Source organism: Homalodisca vitripennis, chromosome 2, assembly GCF_021130785.1.
Source record: "Homalodisca vitripennis isolate AUS2020 chromosome 2, UT_GWSS_2.1, whole genome shotgun sequence".
Taxonomy (NCBI): domain Eukaryota; kingdom Metazoa; phylum Arthropoda; class Insecta; order Hemiptera; family Cicadellidae; genus Homalodisca; species Homalodisca vitripennis.
Genome location: NC_060208.1, coordinates 1,614,738 through 1,638,335, shown reverse-complemented (window position 1 = coordinate 1,638,335; position 23,598 = coordinate 1,614,738). Strand labels below are relative to the sequence as shown.

General features: G+C 31.4%; 1 protein-coding gene across 1 annotated transcript in view; it reads right to left on the bottom strand.

Annotated features, from left to right (window-relative positions):
• Positions 1–19,010, bottom strand: part of LOC124353471 (hepatic lectin-like) — a 45,390-nt gene extending 26,380 nt beyond the window's left edge. The window contains exon 1 of the mRNA XM_046803314.1: positions 18,931–19,010. Coding sequence (XP_046659270.1) covers positions 18,931–19,003 — 73 coding nt within the window. The 5' untranslated portion in view covers positions 19,004–19,010. The remainder of the gene's footprint in view (positions 1–18,930) is intronic.
• Positions 19,011–23,598: the final 4,588 nt, after the last annotated feature.

Below are 23,598 nucleotides of genomic sequence, written 5' to 3'. Positions count from 1 at the left end.
TGGTTATCAAAACAGTACTATGACGTGGGGAGGGACTGCAAGTTTTAGAGTTAAGACTTTATTCTACAAAGTTAATTGTTTATAATTTCTTTATCTTTTATATAGTCTTCTTTCCAGTAACAATCAAGTGTAATTTATCATTTTTGTTTAATTCTTTAATCTTTTTTTCATCCAAAACAGTCAAAAATCTGTTCGGCAAGTGTACTTTACAATCTTCCAACTCGGCAATTATTGTAAACCCCCGAATTTATCTTTCATTTTCTCCAAATTCAAAATTTTGTATTTCTTATTTTCTTCCAATTCATTTAACTTCTTATACTCTTTAAACTTACATTCTCCAATATCATTTAACTCCTTCAAGAACTCCATTTAAATAGAAAAAATTCAAAGTCAAAAAGTGCAAAACCATTTCTCGGTCGACCTTTTCTCCTCCCTCTGTCTCTTTCTCTCTCCCTCTCTTTTTATGCCTATGACACGATCACTTCTGCCGTTTATAGGCTAGGATCTATATTCAGGCTAGAGAGAGAGAGAAGAGCGAGATACGGATAGAGAAATGGTTCCGGAATACGATCTGAATACTTCTGAACTTGGTGTTTCTCCGCTATGGCCACTCGCATTGAAACAGTTCAGAAGTAAACTTCCTAACCGACCGACCAAAACCGAATTCGCGGACATATATACTCAGCAACACAATACAACAGCCCATCGAGAAGTAAAAATTTAAGAAATTAATTTAAAATATAATTTGAAAATTACAAGTAACAAAATGTACGCATATTTAAAATAGGTAAAATTATCTAACATTTTGAAAAAGAAAATGTTATAATAGTAAACGGGAACACAATTTTTATTCTTAAAAGCAAATCTGCATTACCGACATTTTAGTTCCGAAAGATTGCGCTGTGTGTATCAATGACAGTCGAGGTGTGCTACTACAGACCGACCATCACGATAATCGCTTCGCCTGCGTCATATCCGTAGTGATATCACGCCGTGAGAGGCGCAATCGATGGTTTTACAAGCACCATTTAGTTAAATAAATTTTTCTATCTAAATGGAGCGCGATAAAATATCATGTCCGTTCTGCAAAATAGAAATTTTAAGAAAAAACTATGATCGTCATTATAATTCTAAAAGTCATGAAAAAAACAAGCAAATTTACAATAATGAACTAAATTATTTAAGACAGTGGGCTAGAGAAAATAAAATTGCCGATCACGAAAACATGTTTAATATTGAGAAATTACGTGAATTAAAGAGAAATTTCAAAGTTGAAAAGAAAAATCTCGACCTATTTAATGATGAAAAACTTCATTCAATAGCTGAAAAGTTGGCTATCGGTACTAACGATAAAACCAAGTCTGAAATGATCGAAGAAATTGATAAAACTCTTAAAGTAAAATCCGAAAATATCATTGATGTAGAAGTTTTATCCTCAATACACGGTCTTTTCAAGCAATACATTTTAACAAACTTGAACGACAATTCCATGTCAATTTACAAATATCTTTCAATTATGCGGTCAGAAATTAAAAGTTTAATCGAGAAATTTCAAGAAAATGTTAAAAATATGAAGGGTTATCTCTCTTTGGAATGCGAATACGAACGAACTTTAGTAAACGGTGAACGACAAACTTGCCCAATGTACTTTACTATAAAAGCAGACGAAATCTTCGACGTAAACGACTTTATTACTAAGCAATTTAATAAATTAACACATCGAGAACAAACGAATAATCCAAATAAAGGTTCCGGATGGACATTTAAAAGTTGTAAACAACTAGTTTTGAGCCTTAACAAACACGAAATGATGAATGCAGGATCATACATCGATTTACCAAAGAATATCAAAGATAAAAAAGCTTGTATAAATATAAAAAATAGAGATGATTTTTGCTTTATTTACTCAATAAGATGTGCTATTGAAAAACCAGAAAGAGACTGTGAACGTGTAAAGCAATACGAAAAATTTGTGAATGACGAAATATTTTCAGGTTTTGAGTATCCAATGTCTCTGAAAGATATACAAATATTTGAAAAACGAAGCTACAATTCCAAGTATAAGTATCCAACAATGTCTATCAATGTCTACAGTTTTGATGAAAATATTAACATTGTTCCGTTACAAATTTCTGAAAAATATGACGCTGAAACAAACATTGATTTATTGTATGTTAAACAAGATGATAAATCTCATTATGTTTTGATAACCGATTTAAATAAGCTTGTTTCTTCGCAGTTGTCTAAACATAAAGAAAGAAAATTTTTGTGTAGAAGATGTTTAAGCCATTTTTACAAATCTGGAGATTTAACAGATCATTTAGAAATTTGTAAAAATCATGAAGTTTGTAAGCCAATTATGCCATTTCCAGGTCAAACAACTAAATTTACTAATTATCAAAAGAAATTTAACCATCCGTACGTAATTTATATGGACTTTGAGAGCATATTAGAAAAAATTCCGACATGCAAGAACAATCCACAAAGATCGACTACAACCAAGATTCAGAGGCACATTCCTTATGGTTTTACTCTATATTTAGTGTCGAATGTGACCAATCGCATGTACAAACCGATATGTTATCGTGCCAAAAATGAAGAAGATTTGAAAAACGTCCCGACAAAATTGTTTGAAGAACTCAATAAATTATCGAAATACATAGCTACAAAATATAATTCTAAGAACAAAAAACCTATGAAATTGACTGAAGAAGAAGAAATTTCGTATCAAAATTCAAACGTTTGTCATAATCTGTGAATGGTCTGCTTATGATGTTTGGGTCAATTCAGTATGGTTTTACTCCTGATAGTTGGAAAGATAAGAGTTATAATAAAGTGAGAGATCATTGTCATTTAACCGGCAAGTTTCGAGGCGCAGCTCATGCATGTTGCAATCTAAATTTGAAATTTCCTCAGAATATTCCCGTTTTCTGCCACAATATGTCAAATTACGATACTCATTTGTACATAAAAGAATTGGCTAAACAATATGGAAATGTTGATTTGATTGCAAACACCGATGAAAAATATATAAATTATTCTGTAAATTCTGGATATGGCTATGAATTCGAAGGTGATAAGCCAAGAAAATTCATCAAGTTTTCGTTTGTAGACACGTTCAGATTCATGGCCTCGTCTATAGAAAAGTTAGCTAAAAATCTAAAGAGAGAAGACTTCAAACATAACAAATCATTTTATACAAGATGGACTGAATGAGATAATAGAAAGACAGCCAAATGACGACGACGAGATTTTTAAAATTCTATCTGGAAAAGGAATATTTCCCTATAAATTTATCGACAGTATTGAAAAACTTGATTACACAGAAGAATTGAGAATTCAAGATTTCTATTCACTTTTGACAGATGAGAGCATATCTGAGAAAGATTTTCAACACTACTTAAATGTTTGGAACAAATTAAAAGAGAAAAATCTAGGAAATTACTCTGATTTGTACAATATCCAAGATGTTTTATTGCTTGCTGATATATTCGAAAATTTCAGAAACATTTGCCTTAATTGTTATAAACTCGATCCGGCACACTATCTAACAGCTCCCAGTCTCGCATGGGACGCAATGTTAAAATTAACGAAAATTGAGCTTCAGCTAATTAACGATTATAATATGTATTTGATGATTGAAAAAGGCATTCGCGGGGGCATTTCTCAGTGTATTAAACGATATGTGAAAGCAAATAACAAATATTTAAAAGATTTTGATAAGACAAAGCCCGAAAACTATTTACTCTATCTCGATGCAAACAACCTTTATGGGTATGGTCTTATGCAAAAACTGCCGTTTAGTGATATCAAGTGGATGGATCCTAAAACGTATACAAAAGAAGAGTGGCAAGAAACAATTTTAGAACTCACTGGCGACGAAGATTATGGCTATATTCTCGAAGTCGATCTTGGATATCCAACAAATTTACACGAACATCACAAGGATTTACCTCTTGCTCCAGAACATTTTAAAAACAAACTTTGCACAACTCTACTGGATAAAACTGAATACGTTGTTCATTCGAGAAATTTGAAGTTCTATTTGGAACAAGGTATGATTTTGAAACATGTGAATAGAGTTATTGCATTCGATCAGAAGCCTTTTATGAAAGAATACATTGATTTTAACACAAACATGAGAACCAAAGCTACAAGCGACTTTGAAAAGGACTTTTTATAAGCTGATGAACAACTCAGTTTTTGGAAAATCTATGGAAAATGTGAGAAACAGATGTGATATTAAGCTTGGAAATGAAGAATTTTCAATGAAACAAGCTAAGAAAACAAATTTCAAATGCTTTAACATCTTTGACGACAACTGTATAGCGAGTCACATGTACAAACAAAAGGTTAAAATTTAACAAACCGATTTACATAGGATTTTCAGTTCTCGACCTCTCAAAATTGCTAATGTACGAGTTTTATTACAACAAATTAAAGAAGTTTGATCCAGATTTGAATCTGTGTTACATGGATACAGACAGTTATTTCCTAGAATTGAAACGAGATCCTTTTAAAATTATTAAAGAAAATATAGATGACTTTGATACAAGTGATTATCCAAAAGAATCACGAATGTTTCACTACTAAAAATAAGAAGGTAATAGGGAAATTCAAAGATGAGTTAAATAGCGAAGTTTTAGAAGAATTTTGTGGTTTAAGGTCTAAGATGTACTCGTACAAATATCTAGATAAAAACCCAGTTAGGTGTAAAGGAATTAAGAGAAAGCGTTGTAAATAAAACAATAAATATCGAAAACTTGAAGAGATGTTTGTTCGAAGATAAAGAAGAATTTAGGGAGATGACAGTCATCAAAAGTTATAAACATGAGTTGTACACTGTTACCATAAACAAGCTGGCACTGAACGCTAAAGATGATAAGAGAATTGTCCTAGAAAATAAGATCGATACAGTACCGTATGGCTATAAAAATGAAGCAAAATCTGATATATTAGACGAATTAAATAAACTTGGAAACTTTGATATGTAAATGGAAGATGATTTAATTCACTGTCACAAGTGTAAAAAGAAAACGAAAAATATAGATTCAAAAATCGTTCAAACTCAAAATGGATTGTATAGAATTGCTGCAAAAATGTTCAAAATGTAAGACAAACAAGAGTAAGTTTATAAAGAATCCAAATCCAAAACCTGTTAAGCAAGAATTGAAGACTAAAGATGAGATAGAGATTGAAGCTCGAGAAATTCATGCACCAGTACGAAAAAAGTTTAAAAAGAGAAAAATTATAACATTAGGAATTGACGATTTATGGGCAGCAGATTTAGTTATAACGTCTAACTATTTCAGATCAAAATGATGGATTTAAGTATATGTTAAATGTTATTGATACTTTCTCAAAATATGCTTGGTCAAGAGCTATCAAAAGAAAAAAACGGCAAGGATATTTCAAAAGCTTTCGAAGATATAGTAAAAGATGCCATAAGGATCAATCACAAACCTCCTAACCTACTTCATACAGATAAGGGTTTAGAGTTTAAAAATAAAGAATTTAACGATGTTTTTGAGGAAATACAACATTAAGATTTATCATACTGAAAACGAAGAGAAATCAAGTATTGTAGAGAGATATAACAGAACTCAAAATGAAAGAATGAAGGTTCTTTTTGAGATTAATAAAAACTTTAAATGGATCGATATTCTTCAAGAAATCGTAAAGAAATATAACGATACTGTTCATAGCACAATCAAAATGAAGCCTAATAAGACGTAGATAAAGATGCAGAAAAAGAGTTATTAGAGTCGGTTTTCAAGTATGTTCCACCTGAAATTCACACGAAAACTAAATTTAAAGTCAATGATCATGTAAGAATTGTTAGTAAAAAACAAACATTTTCGAACAAATATAAGAACAATTGGTCAAGAGAAATCTTTGTGATTTATCAAATTAATAACACAGATCCTGTAACTTATAGTATAAAAGATTTAAATAATGAAGAAATAACCGGAAAGTTTTATGAATATGAATTGAAGAAGTCAAAACTGTAATATAAATTTTCTATACATAAATGGCGCATCAAAAGAAATGTACAAAGTGCAAAGAATTTAAAGATTTAAATGAATTTTATAAAGATAAAAAATAGGAAAGATGGAATGCATTATAATTGCAAAGATTGTGAAAGGGAATATCATAAAGAATTATATGATAAAATAGAAAAATTAACTTTGGAAGATAAAGAATGTCTTAAATGTAAAGAAACTAAAAAAATTTCAGAGTTTAATAGTGATCACTATAGTAGAGATAAGAAAGACTCATATTGTAAAGATTGTGTAAAGAAGAATCACCATAGATTATATTATGAAGATACTCAATGTGAATGTGGAAGAACTATAAAATGGTTAAATAATTATCAAAAACATTTACAAACAAAATATCATAATTCAAGAGTTTAACATTTTCATCGTGTAATAATTTTTTCTATATAAATGGAGTCTCAAAAGAAATGTACAAAGTGTCAAGAAGAGAATAGAAAAGACTGTTATTGTAAGGAATTATACGATAAAATGAACAAATTAACTTTAGAAGAGAAAAAGTGTTACTTTTGTAAAGAAATTAAAAATATTTCTGAATTTAATAACTGGCAGTATAGTAAAGATAGAAAAGATGCTTTTTGCAAAGATTGTGCTAAAAACATTTTCAGCGAAAGTTATAAAAACGAAATGCCTTGTGAATATGAAAAAAGAATTCTACAATGGTTACCTAGTTATGCTAAACATTTACAAACAAAATATAATAAATCGAGAGTTTTTAGTAAAATTTAGAAACATTTTCATCGTGTAATTTAGATATTCTATAAATCAGTCGAGATTCTGCCATATTTGTAGTAAAATGATTTCCGTTGTATAAAATATTCAAAGATTCTTTCATTTGGTTGTAGAGATTTATACTATTTGGATCTCCTTGTCTTAATAAAATTTCCATTTCTGGGTAATCAATTTCAAGTTCTTTCAATCTTTTCGGTATTTCTCTCTTTTGAGCTCTGATAACGTAATAAGGATATTCCCACATGTGATTCTTCTTAATTAATACAAAAACATGGTGTTTTTTCTTAGCAAAATCTTTACAAACAAGGTCTGGTTTCATTAAGTCAATTTTTACACTTTGTTTTTGCGATTATTTCCGTTTTTATTTCATCTTTAATTTGCAAGTGTTTAACTTCGTCCTCTAAATATTTAATCTTGTTTTCAAGTTTGTACTCACCAAATTTACGAATACTTGGCAAAACTTCTTTTGTAACCCAATTTTTGAAGATTTTTGCCTCTTTTTTATGTGATCTCAAAATTAAAGAATAAAGTCCAGATTCATTGATAAAAACAGTGTCAGGATGAAGATTGTTAAGGGGCCATTCGAATAGCCCCTTGTTTTTTAAGTAAAAATATTGAATTTTGTCATCATCATCAACATTTAATTTAATTGCGTTTTTTGTTTTTTCATAACCTAATATTTCACAAACATCTTTAGCCTTAAACCAGATTACATTGATTTCGTCTACAATCGTTTACAATGTCTTTATTATTGAATATAAGTTGATTATTTATTGGATCTACAACTGTCTCCATTTAGATAGAAAAGAAATTTAACTAGTAATTTTTATTTTGAGAATAAAGCCCAGATTCATTAATGAAAAACAGTGTTTTTTTGAAAGTTTGAAGGCGGGGGCGAATCACCCCTACCTTCAGAATGTATGTTTTCGAAGCTTTTTTTATATTTTGGGGTCCATTTTAATCCTTTTTCAATCTTAAATATATTGTTGTTTTACTCTCATTATTTAATAAATTTCCCTCAGAGTCTTGTATAGTTAGAACGATTTTTTGAATTCTTTTAATATTTTTTCTAATTGGAATATAATCGATTTCATTCGGTTTTTCACTGATTTTTGATCCATAAGCAACATTTGGGAAAAAAGTGTACAAAATTTCAGATTCTTTGTGTAAATGTTCGGTATGATTTTCAAAACTAGGTTCAACGAGATTGCAGTGCACTTCAATTACATCGAACGGTCTAAATTTTGGCGTTTTATTTCCTAAATATACCTGATTTGGCTCAATAGTTTCTTGAACAAACCCTAACAAATCTACAATAATTGCTGAAAACATTATTCTTACTGGTGATTTTATTTGAATTTTATTAGAGAGATAATTTTTTTGCATTTCAAACTTGTTTTCGTCAAAGTTTAAAGATTTATCTGATTGTTTGAATGTTTTCAGATAATTTTTAAGGGAATTTTTAATTTGATCGAAAGTATAATATCCTTTGTTTAAACCATAATATTTTGTTATGTTCTTCTCACTAAATCCTATACAATAAGGAGAACTTTCACTAATATTTATTACAAAATTGTCAGAATAAAAACCGCTTAAAACCGATAAAATAATTTGATTCTTCCTCTAAGTGTATAGGATGTTCCAAGTTTAAAACTAATTTAGAGCTTTCTGAAGTCAACTTGAACAGCTTCATTTTCGCAAGCGTTGCTTCAAGATGAAAATCTTCTATTTAAATGGAGAAATTTTTAAAGCAAAAAGATCAGATAAAACTTCAAACGTTTGAAGAAAATAAGAAAGATCAACCAATCAGATTGTTAATTGTTGGTTCAAGTGGATGTGGAAAAAAAAACAAACTTTATTATTGAATTTTATCTACAATAGGTTGATTCCTTATTCCAATTTGTATGTTTTTAGTAAATCTTTAGAACAAGACGCCTATAAAAAATTACAAGAAAGATTTGAAAATATTGAGAAAAACTTAAACAAAAAAATATCACATTTTTATAATGCTTCTGAGGACATAGTTCCGTTAAGCGAATGTAAACCCAATTCGTTAATCGTTTTTGATGATTGTATTTTGGAAAATCAGGACGTTATCAAGGAATATTTCGTAATGTCTCGTCACAAAAATATCTCTTGTATCTATCTTTCTCAATGCTTTTCAAAGGTTGATAAACAAGTTATTAGAAAAAATGTTGTGTGTTTTTAAGCAAGACGATCACTATTCGAGAAAGATTTACAACAATTATGTGGGATCTGATATGAGTTTTAACCACTTTATTGAGTTATGTGATAAAATTTGGAAGGAAGACTACGGATTTTTAACTATTAATCTAACTTTGAAGCCTAAAAATGGCAAATATTTGAATAAATTTTCCAATATAAACGTGTGATAATCTAGTTGTTTTCATGTTTTTACGTTCACGTTCCACGTTCACGTTCATGTTTCACGTTCATGTTTCACGTTCATGTTTTCACGTTCACGTTTTACGTTCCACGTTTCGTGTTCTCGTTTCGTGTTCACGTTTCCACGTTCCACGTTCACGTTTTACGTTCCGTGTTCTCGTTTCGTGTTCACGTTTCCACGTTCCACGTTCACGTTTTACGTTCCGTGTTCACGTTTCGTGTTCTCGTTTTCATGTTTCGTGTTCACGTTTCCACGTTCCACGTTCACGTTTTACGTTCCGTGTTCACGTTTTACGTTCCGTGTTCACGTTTCGTGTTCACGTTTCCACGTTCCACGTTTAAGTTTCAAAATTTTCCTAAATAAATGGCGAACGTAACTTCAGAAGAAGCAAAAAAACTTGATCAAATAGAAAAGAAATTAATCAAAGAATTTAAAGAACAGATTCGAATTGATGAAAAAGAACAAGAATTTATTCAAAAAATTAATCAACCTGTAACATCTGCAATAAAAAATGTTGAGGGCAAAATTGAAAATGTTTTAAGCGATAATCAAAATTTGATGAATTTGGTTCCAGTTGTACGACAATTTGCTGATATTTCGATACCAGAATCTGAGTTTGAATTGCCAAAATTACCATCTTCAACACCATTTAGACCTCGAATCATTGAAGACTCTACCATAGTTGAACCAATAAGTCCTGGAACAACGGATATAATAATTGGTGAAATTGGTAAAAAATTTCTTCCTAGAGCAAAGGATGATAAATTTGGTTTGTATTGGGACAGAAAAAAGAAAAGTTTTATGATTGGAAATTTGCCCGTGAATTTTGAGCATAATGATATCATTATTAATGAAAAAACATATGAAGGAACTCAAGGTTTATGGAGATTATTAACAGGCACTGATGTTTCCAAAAGACGGTTTATATTCTGAAGAAGACTTGAAAAAGTATACTGAAATTTTATGGAAATCTGATTCAATTTACAAAAATAATGATCCATCAACTAAGAAACCAAAGTCAAGTAAAGGTAAAAAATATCTCAATTTGATTAAACCAATTTGGGAAAAAAGAATCGAAGGATCAGGCGTGTGAGAAAATACAGTGATAATAAGATTGAATACAGATATATCGACGATTTGACAAAACTCGATGGAATTATTAATTATATTTATGCTCAAGAAAAGGCTGGAAACAACAATTTTTTTGAACGAAAAGAAAGCGATTAAAGATTTTATTTCGAACAAACTTGATGAAATGATTGAAAAACCTGATGGAATTAAATATTTAAAACGAGTTTTGCCGGCAATAAGTTCATCTATGATTGAGGGTAGTGGACTTTTGAATGATTTTATCAACAATTTACCTTTTGAATTACACGTACCAACTTATCAGTATCTGGGGCCTGGCACAAAACTCGAAAAAAGACTAAAAAGAGGAGATCCTGGTATAAATAAATTAGATCAAGCTGCTATGGAACACGATATTTTTTATGCAAAACATAGAGACACAAATTCCAGACATATCGCAGATAAAGTTTTGCAAGATAAGGCAATGGATAGATTTTTATCAAAAGATGCTAGTTTAGGTGAAAGATTTGTTGCGCTTCCAACAGCTGGAGCAATGTTTTTGAAGAGAAAACTAGGAATGGGAATCGAAGAGAACTTGAAATTTTAACTATATAAATGGAGGTGAACGTAAACTTCAGCAAAAATCAGAAAGAAAAAATAAAATCCGCTTTTAAGAAGAAAATACCCGTTAGTATTCAATTTAAAATAGATCAACTAAAAAATGGCGAAGATAAGATATTTTTAACAAATAGACAATACAATAAACTCGAAAAACATAAGAAAAACAATAAAGGAACCAGAATAGAATTTTTCTTATAATCAGTTGAAAGAACTTAAAAATGGTGGACTTTTGAAAGATTTATTAGATTTTGGAGAAAATATTCCAGTTGTTAAAAATGTTGTTCCTTATGTTCGTAAAGCTGCTCCAATCGTTAAAAAGGATGTGATTCCTATTGTTCGAAACATTTTAAATTGGTTAGATAAAGAGTTGGAAGATGTTACAGGATCTGGATTAGATGAAAAAACTTTGAATTACGTGAAATCAAACATTGAAAAAAAAATTTAAACCTTTAACATTCGGGGAATTGGAAGAAATCTGCAAAAATATTAAACATTTTAGAGGAATCTTCATGAGAGATACATTACCTGAAAAAGTTAAGAAATTTGAATGTGGAATTGTGAATTTAGACTCGATTATGGGAAGTGGAACGCATTGGATTTGTTATTATAAAAATGATAAGAATGCATGTTATTTTGATTCGTATGGAAGAATTGAGGACAAACCACCTATAGAATTGATCAAATATTTGAAAAAATCAAGCGTCTACTACAATGATTCTCAGATTCAAGACTATAAAGATCCCCCAATTTGTGGTCATTTATGTGTTTTTGTTTTGAATGAACTGAGTACTGGTAAAGATTTTAAAGAAGTTGTTAACAAATTATTACTTAATAAATATGGATTCACAAAATATTTTTGACGTATTTGGAACACAAATTATTCAAAATGTAGATAATAGTTTCAATTTTGATAGTTTGAGAAATGAGTTTGATAACAAGTTAGAAAATTTATTACAAAACCTTCCAGATTCAGATATGTTTGCTGTCGAGATTGAAGATTTTAAAGCAGAATATGATAACAAACTTGCAAATTTTCATGAGTTCAAATGAAGTTGCTGATAAAATAAAAACATTGGAAAAAGAAGTTGATGATGGTGTAAAAAAATTATTTACCAATTTAATGTCTCACATCGAAAAAGCTGATGAAATTACTGAAGCAATCAAAGTTGAAAAGAATTATGTTAGTTTGGCTAATAAGAAAAGAATTGTCGGTGTTCGACCTGGTATTGACAAACATGATGTTGTTGTTAAAGAACAAATTTTAAAACCTCTAAAATTATCAGAAAACATCGATATTGTTGATTTACATGATCCGAATGTTAAAAATGCCTTAGATTTTAAAGGAAAAAAGAATTAGCGGTGTTAGTAAAGGAATTAATCCATTTGATGTTGTTGTAATGATTCAATTAGAAGATCCTATTAAAATGTTTAATGAACTAAAACAAAATTATGAGAATCATAAAACAGCATGTTAAAGATTTTACAACAGAAGTCTATGACAAGTTAGAAGCCAGAAATAGAAGATCAGTAGACGAAGTTGGTGAATTACTTGATAAAGTAAATAAACTAGAAGAAAACTTTGATATATATAAAAATACTGTTAATGTATTAGTTGGTGAAGTAATTAACAAAATTCTGGAAGATTTTGATACACATTTCAATGAGAAAGTAAACTTTTTTAAAGATTTTAGTACACGTTTCAATGAGAATGTAACACATAATAATGAATTACTTAAAAGAATAGAAGATCGATACTCTTTATATCTCGATAAAGTAAATAAACTAGAAGAAAACTTTAATAAATTTAAAGAAGATGTTAATAAAACTTTTGAAAATATTGATAACAGATTTAATGGATTAGGCGGCTATGATGACTAATTTTCCTTATATAAATGGCGCTCATATATTGTGTGAGATGTAAAGAGAAAACTGCAACAAATGATATAAAATACTATGCAAACATCAATGGAGTTAAGAGAATTTCTGGAAAATGTGCTGAATGTAACGCAAAAAGAGCCAATTTATAAAAACTTGATTTTGAAATTTTTTCTTAATAAATAGAGATGGCGGGACATTACAGTGCTTTCGATCTTTTTATCATGCAACACGAAAGAGATTTGAAAAAAGAACATTGGGATGACATTTCTCAAAAATATGAATTATCCGAAGATATGATGAGATTATACGTAAAACAAATTGAATTGGTATAACATTGCTAAATATCAAACTTTATCATCAGAGTTCATTCAAGAAAATATACATTATCAATTAAAAGATCATATGTCTGTTCTTTGTCTCTATCAACACTTGAGTATAAAGTTTTTGGATGAAAATAAAGATACAGTTGATTGGAATAATATTATAGATAGCGGTTACTATCCTGTGCAGATTTTATTGAAATATGTGACCGAGATCGCAAAATTTAAGGAAGAGAATCCTGAATATGACGAAGTAGATCATTAAAAATGACTCTAATCTTTTTAATTATTTTACTAAAATTTATATCTTTTCTTATAAAAACGTACATTAGATCGATGAAAAAATGATACACGATGTTTTAAAATTTCTAAATTTTCTCTTATTAAATGGCGGACTACAGAAAATATGCTAGTGATATTGAAAGGGCGGAGTTTAAAAATTTCTATCCAATTAGTAAACAACATTTGAATGAACCGAATAAAAGAACTGAGTTTAATATTGATTTTGGAGATAACTTTTGCTCGTCTAACTTCCAGTTTTATATTTCTGGAACTTTAACAAAACAAGATGGTCAAGCATATCTTGGAACTGATAATGTTAGATTAATCGATAATTTTATACCGTTTTTATTTTCTAAGATTGAAGTAAGAAAACACAATAAATTGATAGAAGAAGTCGAAAACTGTGGCCAATTAAGCACGATTAAAGGAACTATTTCGTATTCAAAAAGTGATGTTATTTCTCAAACTTCTAATGGCTTTGAATCAGATTTTAAATTTGGTGTTTTTGAAGCAGCTGGAAATTTATCTCATTTTGGATTAGGATTTTTTGAAAATGTTACTATTCCGATCTATAAAGGAGGATTTTATCTAAGTTTTATAAGAGCAGAAGACGATGATGTGATTCTGAAGACTGCAACTGGAAATGTTATGCCTGTTGATGGAAAAATAACAATTACAGATTTTTTTATTAGAGTTCCAATGATTGATTATAAAACCACGAGTAAAATTAGGTTGATTGATGAAATTACAAAAAGTCAAAACATTATGTTTAATTTTCTAGATTGGCAATGTATTGAACAAAAAGGTATTTCCGGAACAACTTATTCGTTCGATATCACAAATATTTATAGAAATATCTTCAATCCCAAGTTCGTTATCATAGGTTTTCAAACAGATAGACAGAATAATCAAGAAAAAAATCCTTCAAAGTTTGATAGTTTGGATGTAAAAAATATCAGAGTAAAATTGAACGGTTCTTATTATCCAGATGAATTACAAAATTTAAACATTTCCGGAGGTCTTTTCAGAATCATGTATCAGATGTATCAAGATTTTAAGAAAGTTTACTGTAATAATAAGGAAATGTATTACAATCCTAAAGAATTTTTAGCGAATAGACCTATTTATGTCATTGATACAACAAAGAGTTTGACAAATATTTCTGGTTCAAAGAACGATATAATTATCAATATGGATTTTCAAAAAGCTGTTACAAACGCGATTTGTTATGTTGTTGTTGTCTCTGAGAAATTTTTAGCCTATGATGTGATTAAGAACGATATTAGAGAAATTCAGTAGTTAATGATGTTCATATTATTCTCTTTCATTCCTTCTAATATTTCAAAAATATACTCTTTTCGCCACTGAAAAATCCCGATTTCTCCCGTAATAATCTTTATAATCGTACACATAATATCCTAAATAGTTGTACAATAGAATGAAATTATTTCTATTTATCTCTGTTGTAGAAATGTAAACACAAAACATTTGCGCTGAAAAATTTATATCTCGGCAGACTTAGTTCCATAATCTCCATTTATAAAAAAATCTTTTTGTTTAAATGGAAGAGTATAATGCCAACTGTTACAAGTGTTCTAATAGAGGAGAAATTATCGATAAAAGATATTTAGTTTGTAGAGGTTGTAATTTAATTTTGTTAGAAAGACCTAAAACCTAAGAAATTTCGAAATAAATTAACACATTTGAATAACCTGCTTACAAAAATTGCAATATGGAGACAAGAAGCAAACAAAATTTGTTACAGAATTTAGAAAACAGAATAAAAATTTTTACTTATCTCTTGGAACCATTGACAAAATTATTTTCCTTTTCAAAGAATACATTAGGTTTGTAGGTATCGATACACACGTTTATTATGAAAAGATATTACCTGTATTTTTTCATTATCTGGATGTTGAATTTGTTTATGATTTTGAACCAGAAATCCTCGATGATTTTATAGTACATTTGGAGAAATTAAACGAAGAACCTCTTGAAAAGAATGCGGTTTTACTCACATTCTCCCCGACTTCTCGAGTGAAGGTTAGCGAATTTCATTTTTTCCGTCTTTAAATTTTTTCTATTTAAATGGAGTTCTTGAAGGAGTTAAATGATATTGGAGAATGTAAGTTTAAAGAGTATAAGAAGTTAAATGAATTGGAAGAAAGGAAGAAACATAGAATCTTGAATTTGGAGAAAATGAAAGATAAATTCGGGTTTACAATAATTGCCGAGTTGGAAGATTGTAAAGTACACTTGCCGAACAGATTTTTGACTGTTTTGGATGAGAAAAAGATTAAAGAATTAAACAAAAATGAAAAATTACACTTGATTGTTACTGGAAAGAAGACTATAAAAGATAAAGAAATTATAACAATTAACTTTGTAGAATAAAGTCTTAACTCTAAAACTTGCAGTCCCTCCCCACGTCATAGTACTGTTTTGATAACCATAGTTGGTGTCTTTCTTCATAGGAATCACATGGAATATTATCTACAGTAATACCTTTTGTTTCACACAAAATGTGGCTATATTCTATAAGAAAAATTCTATAATGCTCTTTAATGAATTGTGTTGATAAATCTTGATACTCACAAAAATTCCTAAGAAATTCATCAATTAAGTCTTGATTATCTTGAAAGAACGTATAATATGGGAAAAATGTCATAAAAAAACGATGAAAACTCTCTGTTTGTTTATTTTTTACTTTCTTTTCAATATCTTTCGTAATTATATTAAATATGTAATTCCCTTACTTTTTTAGTTTTTTGCCGATAGTAAAACACTCCATTAGACGTTTTTTCTGCAAAAGACTTTACAAGTTCTTTGAATTCTGTATCATTTAAGGAAAGTATCAACTGTTCTTTAAAATGTTTTGGTAATTCGTTGAACTCGTTAAAATTGTCTTTCTTTGTAAGTTTTTGAAATGCTAGAAACTGAAGAGAGCTTGGTGAGTTCATGTTGTTTATTTAGTAGAAAAGTTTTTTATTAAAGTTACAGTATGTTTTTAGTAAAAATGTTTTAAATTGATTAAATTTTATTAAGATAAATCCTTTATTCGTAGCAGATTTGACAACATTTTACAAAGCACAGCTTAAGAAAGTAGAAGCAAACAGCTGTAGATTTGGTTAATTTTTCATTCCACAGAGTAGATAGTAATGTACCGATCGCTTTTGGAGACGAACGACTGTAGATTCGGTTAATTTTTCATTGAGATTTGCTGTGTTATTTCTCAGCTTCCTTTATGGTACATTGAACAGTATTTTACATTGCTTTTCGGTCGGCTCCGAAAGTGCGCCAGGAACCCCATATTACTATCTACTTATATATATATATATATATATATATATATATATATATATATATATATATATATACATAAAATTGTTTTACTAGTAAATCTTCAACAATCTTTTTTTCTTTCTCTGCAATTTGAAGTTTACGAATGAATTGTACCAATCATCTTCTGAAACTCTCTTCTAACTTTATTAAGGCATTAACACAAAAATTATAAAATTATTTTTTTTTTTTACTAGTAAATCTTTCACAAAATTTTTATTACTCTCAATTATAAGTTTTATGAAAAGTTGTAACCGGTCTCAAATCTTCATCCTTAGAGCTAGCTGCCACTACTTGAAACTTGAGAGTCTTGTACGCAGTTGTTTGTATCCGTTGGACGTGAAACCTGTGCTTTGTAATATTTTGAATCACCCCACGTCCAAGTCGAAGATGAAACGAAAGAGCTCTGAATTCGTTCACCTTCACGTCTCTCGTAGAATATTTGATACCTATTTCTCAAAACTCTTAAATTGTAAGCTTTTCTTTGTTCTTCTGACATTTTAATGTTTTTTTCTCCGCCAAAGTGGGATGAAAGTAAACAATAATATCAACTTCAATGACCTAGAGGTGAAGAATTCGCGATACGAACCGGCGCGTGCCGATAACGAAACGTAAAACAATAGTAGCGATCTCGCGGGCTTATCTAATTGTTATTTAATTGAGGTCAATTGCTTTTTAATTGGGGTCAAGGTTATCTGGCACGTGCTTATCTTAAAATATGCGGAAATGTCAAAGGTTATCACTGATAAGGACCCCCCGCAGAGAGATAACAGGGGTCAAAGGTCCTGTCCCAGAACCTACACTTTATAACTACTGATAGTACTTTTCTCGGGGATATGATCACTTGGCTCAAGACACGTTTATTTGTGTCCGGACACGATCACTTGGCTCAGGACACGGCCATTTGGCTCCCGGCACGATCACATGGCTCAGGACACGGTCATTTGTGTCCGGGCACGATCACTTGGCTCAAGAAAACGGCCATTTGGCTCCGGACACGATCACATGGCTCAGGACACGGTCATTTGTGTCCGGGCACGATCACTTGGCTCAGGACATACATATATACATCTGATGACGGACTAAATTGGTAAAATTCGCAAGAAGTGCACTTATTAGTTGTTATTATTACGATAACATGGTTACAATAACAAGATTACACTTGGGTAACATAGATAGTACGTTATTTGATTGTGGTTGTTGACACCAAGCTGCTGCTATCAGTAAATGACAATAAGTGGTTTTGAAATTAAAATTATATATTAAAATGAAATGGTTAGTAAATATAATTTTAAAAAGTAGTTAATACTACATGTTATTGAAACTCAGGAGGGTCAATGGAATTCCGGTGTCGTTGGTTTGCGTGCTGATAAATACAAAATCGTGATATCCGGTAATTAAGGTTCTGTCTAAATAATACAACTTCGGGCCAGTAACATCTCCTACCTACACGATTACTTGATTCTAGTAACGATCGCTGTACTCGAATGATGGTCTATCAAACCTACCAAGGACAAGTTCAGGAGACAGGGAAAAAGGCATTTAGACACTTTAAACAAAAAACAAAAAAAATATAATGCTCTGCCCACTGCAATAAAAAACCTCAGCCTCTTAAAAATTTAAGAACAGTGTTACCAGGCATATTTAATTGATAAATGTTACTCGTTATTTTATTATTGTGTGATCTACGTATAATGCATTTTGTACACTTTGACAGGAGGTTGTCATGAAAAGCAGAGTTTGTACTTAGATGAACCCTCGACCAATAAAGACATTTCTATTGATTTAATTTATTATTTAATTAGCTCAGAGCACGATCAATTGGTTCGGGGCACAATTAATTGGCTCTTAGCACAATTACTTGCCTTAAAAGAACGGCTAATTTGCTGGGGGCACGATTAATTTGCCTCAAAGCTCGATCACCATTCTAAAGGCACAATTCCAATCGTAAAATGATAACAGTTAATGGCAAACTTGAGTTTTACATTTCGGCTTCTTGGAGAAATCACGATTAGGCTTTAAAAGGTAGCCAGTATTTGGAGAGATTATGGGCTTCAAATCTGCAGAGGATGTGCGCAGTCTAGTGGTTCGTAAGGTGATTCAGTTCGGGTGAATTGAAAATTATCACTACTGTGGATACTAGTGCCCCTCTTATAATTACTTTCCTACATCCCTTTCTCTCATAATTTCCACTTATTGCAATGTACAAATAGATGATATCACGAACCTCTCTGACAGCCAGTGAAGGGGTTGCCTGAGAAGCCAGGCTTGCAGGAACAGTACGGGATATGGTTGAACATCTGGCAAGTGGCGCGTTAATCCTGGACAAAATGCCCAAAACAAGGAATCTTCACATACCCTGTTGATACAGGCGGAGTCCTCAGGACACTCATAGTTGTAGGTGCATCCTTCAACATCATCTGCAAGAAAGAAATGGTTTACACTTTGTAAAGTAAATATGAATCATTCTATATTATTGATTATTTGAATTTGCCAAGTTCCTTCCTTGAGAGAAAATTACTTTTGTAGATCAGTGGTTTTGGTCAGAAAGTATTTTCAAATATGTATTTTTTTGCAGCACCTTCGGTTAACACCGAAGAAAGTGCCAAGTGATGTGCCTTCACGCTATTCAAGCAACATAATCAAATTCTAGAGGGTCTGATCACAAATGGGTAAGAGAAATCAAGTTTTAGCATATGTACAAAGATGATAAAAAAGTATAATTGGTTTTATATTGTGCTTACAAAAAAAAAACACCAGCAAATATGTTACTTTCTTACGTGGATGGTAAACACCAAAGTATCAAATAATAACAAAACAATTACTCAACTTATTCAGGTATCCATGACGGCCGTATGATCAATATTTCAGAAATGCTTTTTTATCCGTCTGACTATGCATGCTTGTTTATTTAAAAATACAGTTTAGGCTACAAGGCTTTAATTTTGGTCCACATAATGTGGGCATCATTAGGTACAATCGTGAAAAATGTCAACATCTCATTTATGGTTGCAATATGGCGTTGGGGGGGGGGGGGGGTGGGGGGGGGGGGGGGTGGGGGGGGGGGGGGGTGGGGGGGGGGGGGGGTGGGGGGGGGGGGGGGTGGGGGGGGGGGGGGGTGGAAATTTTTTTATACAACATATATAGGTATTTAAGCAACTACTGAGTTTTTTTGGTGCTTGTATCTTAAAAAATAAATTTTTTAATGATTTTTTTTTCAAACCCATATTGAAATATCAAACTTGGAATTTAGAATATTTTTTTTTAGGTACCTAATTATAATAGGAGGCATCTCAAAAAAACTCAGTAGGTGCCAAAATACCTATATAAATGTGTGTAAAAGTTTCAAGTTGATTGTCCAAGTAGTTTCTGAGAAACGTGTACCTTTGTGTGCAAAAACTGTAAAAAAGTAAATTTTGCGGGGAAAATCGCAAAAAAAAACGAATATAATGACCTATTTAGCTATGTTATATATAATATTTTTTAACCTATATATGATAATGTAATTGGTTTTTATAATTAAATGTGATCTTTATATTAATAGAATAGGCTATATATGCTTTTAATATTTAGAATTAATCTATATTGGAAAATTTGTATATCAAAAGTAACGCGATGCGGGTTAGGCCTATAGTCATAACGGAGTGAAAGATAATACAAAAAAAAATTAAATTAGGCTATATTATTTCAAACATTTTTGAGTTTAGAATACATTTATAAGAGAAATAACAGAGAAAATTATGAAATAGAACTTATACCCAGCCACAAATAGAGTAAACAATAACAAAATTATAGAAAAAAACATGCAATTTATTTACCGTAGCATTAGTGCATTCCTGGATCATATGCAGGCTCCTCTTCAAAATCCTCCTCAATCCTTCTTTTTAAATTCCTGGTTTGTCTCCTTGCTTGTCTTTGAAAGTCACTTATCGCACAATTTGCTCGTCGCACTCGCTCGTAGTCAAAACTTTTCATTGCGTCAATTGTCCTCTTGCAAGGTTCAATGCCTACTGCTCTAAGCATTTTGCATTTTGCTATGTTGCCATCATTAAAAGTAGAAATAGCATCATAAGCACCAAACTCAAGTGTGTTTCAATGTCACAAAATCTTTTTTTGGCACTCTAGACCAGATGACATTATTGATGCTTTCATTGACATTCTGCGTCTTACCGTGTAAACATTTTCGAAGAAGGTCAGGATTTGCTAAAGCCTGAAAGATTGGTTTCAAGGCTAACATTATAGCTGAAGGAATGCTGTTCTTATGAGAATATGGCTCTTTAGTGTGCTTTGCCTTGTTGTATTTACACCATGTATTTTCTCCTGACGGGCAAAGGCCATGCTGAGGATTGTCGTCCGTCGAAAGTTTATGAAAATATATGGCCCAAACCGCTGCCTTCATGTTCTGTAGGTTATCAGTATTTTTCCTAATAGCATTTCCATAATAGGTTTGCAATTGATCAATTATGCCATCTGTTAGTCTATTCTTTCCACCTAGTTTGCCGCCATCAGAAAGTGTTACGCCTTTTGAGTCTCTTTTTAGTTTCCTTAGCCTAGACCCCATTCTCTTTTGAATATGGCCTATACACTCCAGTTTCTGTATTTCCACTTCACCATAAGGTTTACTGTCTGCAATAGTTTTGAAACTATTTGTATCTCCATCACCTAAATACTCTAAGTACCTAACATTATACTTATTTACTGATCGGTGAAAAATAGCTAAGGCTCCAGCTGACTCCATACCTCCGCTCGAGCCTTGATAATTTGCCGAACAAATAGCCTCATGTTGTTGTTTGTCCAAACAATTACAAAATTTAGATAACACTTCTATGTCCATAACTTTTCCTGTGTCAACACTTGTACAAGTAACAATTCCGTTTAGAGAGCTAAAGCCACGCCGTTGCCAAGTGCCATCAATACCTACTTTTAAGTCGCGTTCGTTCTTACCTAAGGTTTTATTTTCCTCAACAGCCTCATCCACAGCAGTTTTCATGGATTCATCCATTACCTGTTTAGCCTTGTCTTTTAAAAATTATTATATCGAAACGGTTTTGTTGGAGGTTGCGGAAGATTCATTACGCCACATAACATTTTGCCTGCAGCCATACCTTTCCCGATAGACCTCAGTCCATACACTAGTCTAATATTTACATCAAATAGAGTCTTTTTTTCTAAATTAATATTCCTAGAACTATTAAAATTTATGTACATATTTACAATGGCAACAATAAATCTCCATCTCAAAAGCCAGGCCAAAATGTTGAGCAGCACGCACTTGTAAACCACTTTTCTTGCAATTTTTACAAAGTGATGAACTAAAAAGTTGATCTGATAAAATTTGCATGTTAATAATTTCATTGTCATAGTTTTCATCACAATTAAAACATCTCATACTTATCTATGTTTATTTTCTTTGAAGAGCTTGACTGAGATTGTGTTGACATTTCAGGCCTAGGGGTAGACTCATCTTTTGACATCTCATTAGGGTTAGGACTGGCTGGTTTTCTTTTCCTACCACCAACTCCTTTACGGGGTTTAGCATAACTACTTTTAACACGAGGCATATTTATACATAAACAATCTTGTTAGCAATAATAAATATAAATTACTAACTAACACTCACTATATCACTTCACAAAGCACCAAAACACTAAGCAAAACAATAAACAAACAGTATAAAGTCAGAAGCAGAACTCAAAGCTGATGAAATAGAAGTTAGTTCAGGCCTGCCAACACAACAAAAGCAAATTATAGCACACAAAAATAAAAGGTCATATGTATAATAGTACATGTGTGAATAAACGCAAGCGCTGTCACAAATTTCTTCCTGAAACATGATGTAAGCATATTTTAAAACTTTTTTTCTGTAGGTTTACAATTTTTCAAATATACATGTATTATATATCATTGTGTGCAGAAAAAGCCGCTTAACATTTTAAAAAAATAAAAAAAAAATGTGAAAAAAATATTTTTCTGGGGTACCGCCTCCTCTTAATGTTTTCCATTACGACAAGTTCGCTGTATTAACACCAAATAGACGGCTATTGCGTGTTATTGCATGTCATGAGTTTTTGTATCCTACAAGTTTGCTGTAGTCGCTCCGAACAGACAGATAATATGTTTTGTTGCATGTCATGAATGTTTTCCATTACGACAAGTTCGCTGTATTAACACCAAATAGACGGCTATTGCGTGTTGTTGCATGTCATGAGTTTTTGTATCCTACAAGTTTGCTGTAGTCGCTCCGAACAGACAGATAATATGTTTTGTTGCATGTCATGAATGTTTTCCATTACGACAAGTTCGCTGTATTAACACCAAATAGACGGCTATTGCGTGTTGTTGCATGTCATGAGTTTTTGTATCCTACAAGTTTGCTGTAGTCGCTCCGAACAGACAGATAATATGTTTTGTTGCATGTCATGAATGTTTTCCATTACGACAAGTTCGCTGTATTAACACCAAATAGACGGCTATTGCGTGTTGTTGCATGTCATGAGTTTTTGTATCCTACAAGTTTGCTGTAGTCGCTCCGAACAGACAGATAATATGTTTTGTTGCATGTCATGAATGTTTTCCATTACGACAAGTTCGCTGTATTAACACCAAATAGACGGCTATTGCGTGTTGTTGCATGTCATGAGTTTTTGTATCCTACAAGTTTGCTGTAGTCGCTCCGAACAGACAGATAATATGTTTTGTTGCATGTCATTAATGTTTTCCATTACGACAAGTTCGCTGTATTAACACCAAATAGACGGCTATTGCGTGTTATTGCATGTCATGAGTTTTTGTATCCTACAAGTTTGCTGTAGTCGCTCCGAACAGACAGATAATATGTTTTGTTGCATGTCATGAATGTTTTCCATTACGACAAGTTCGCTGTATTAACACCAAA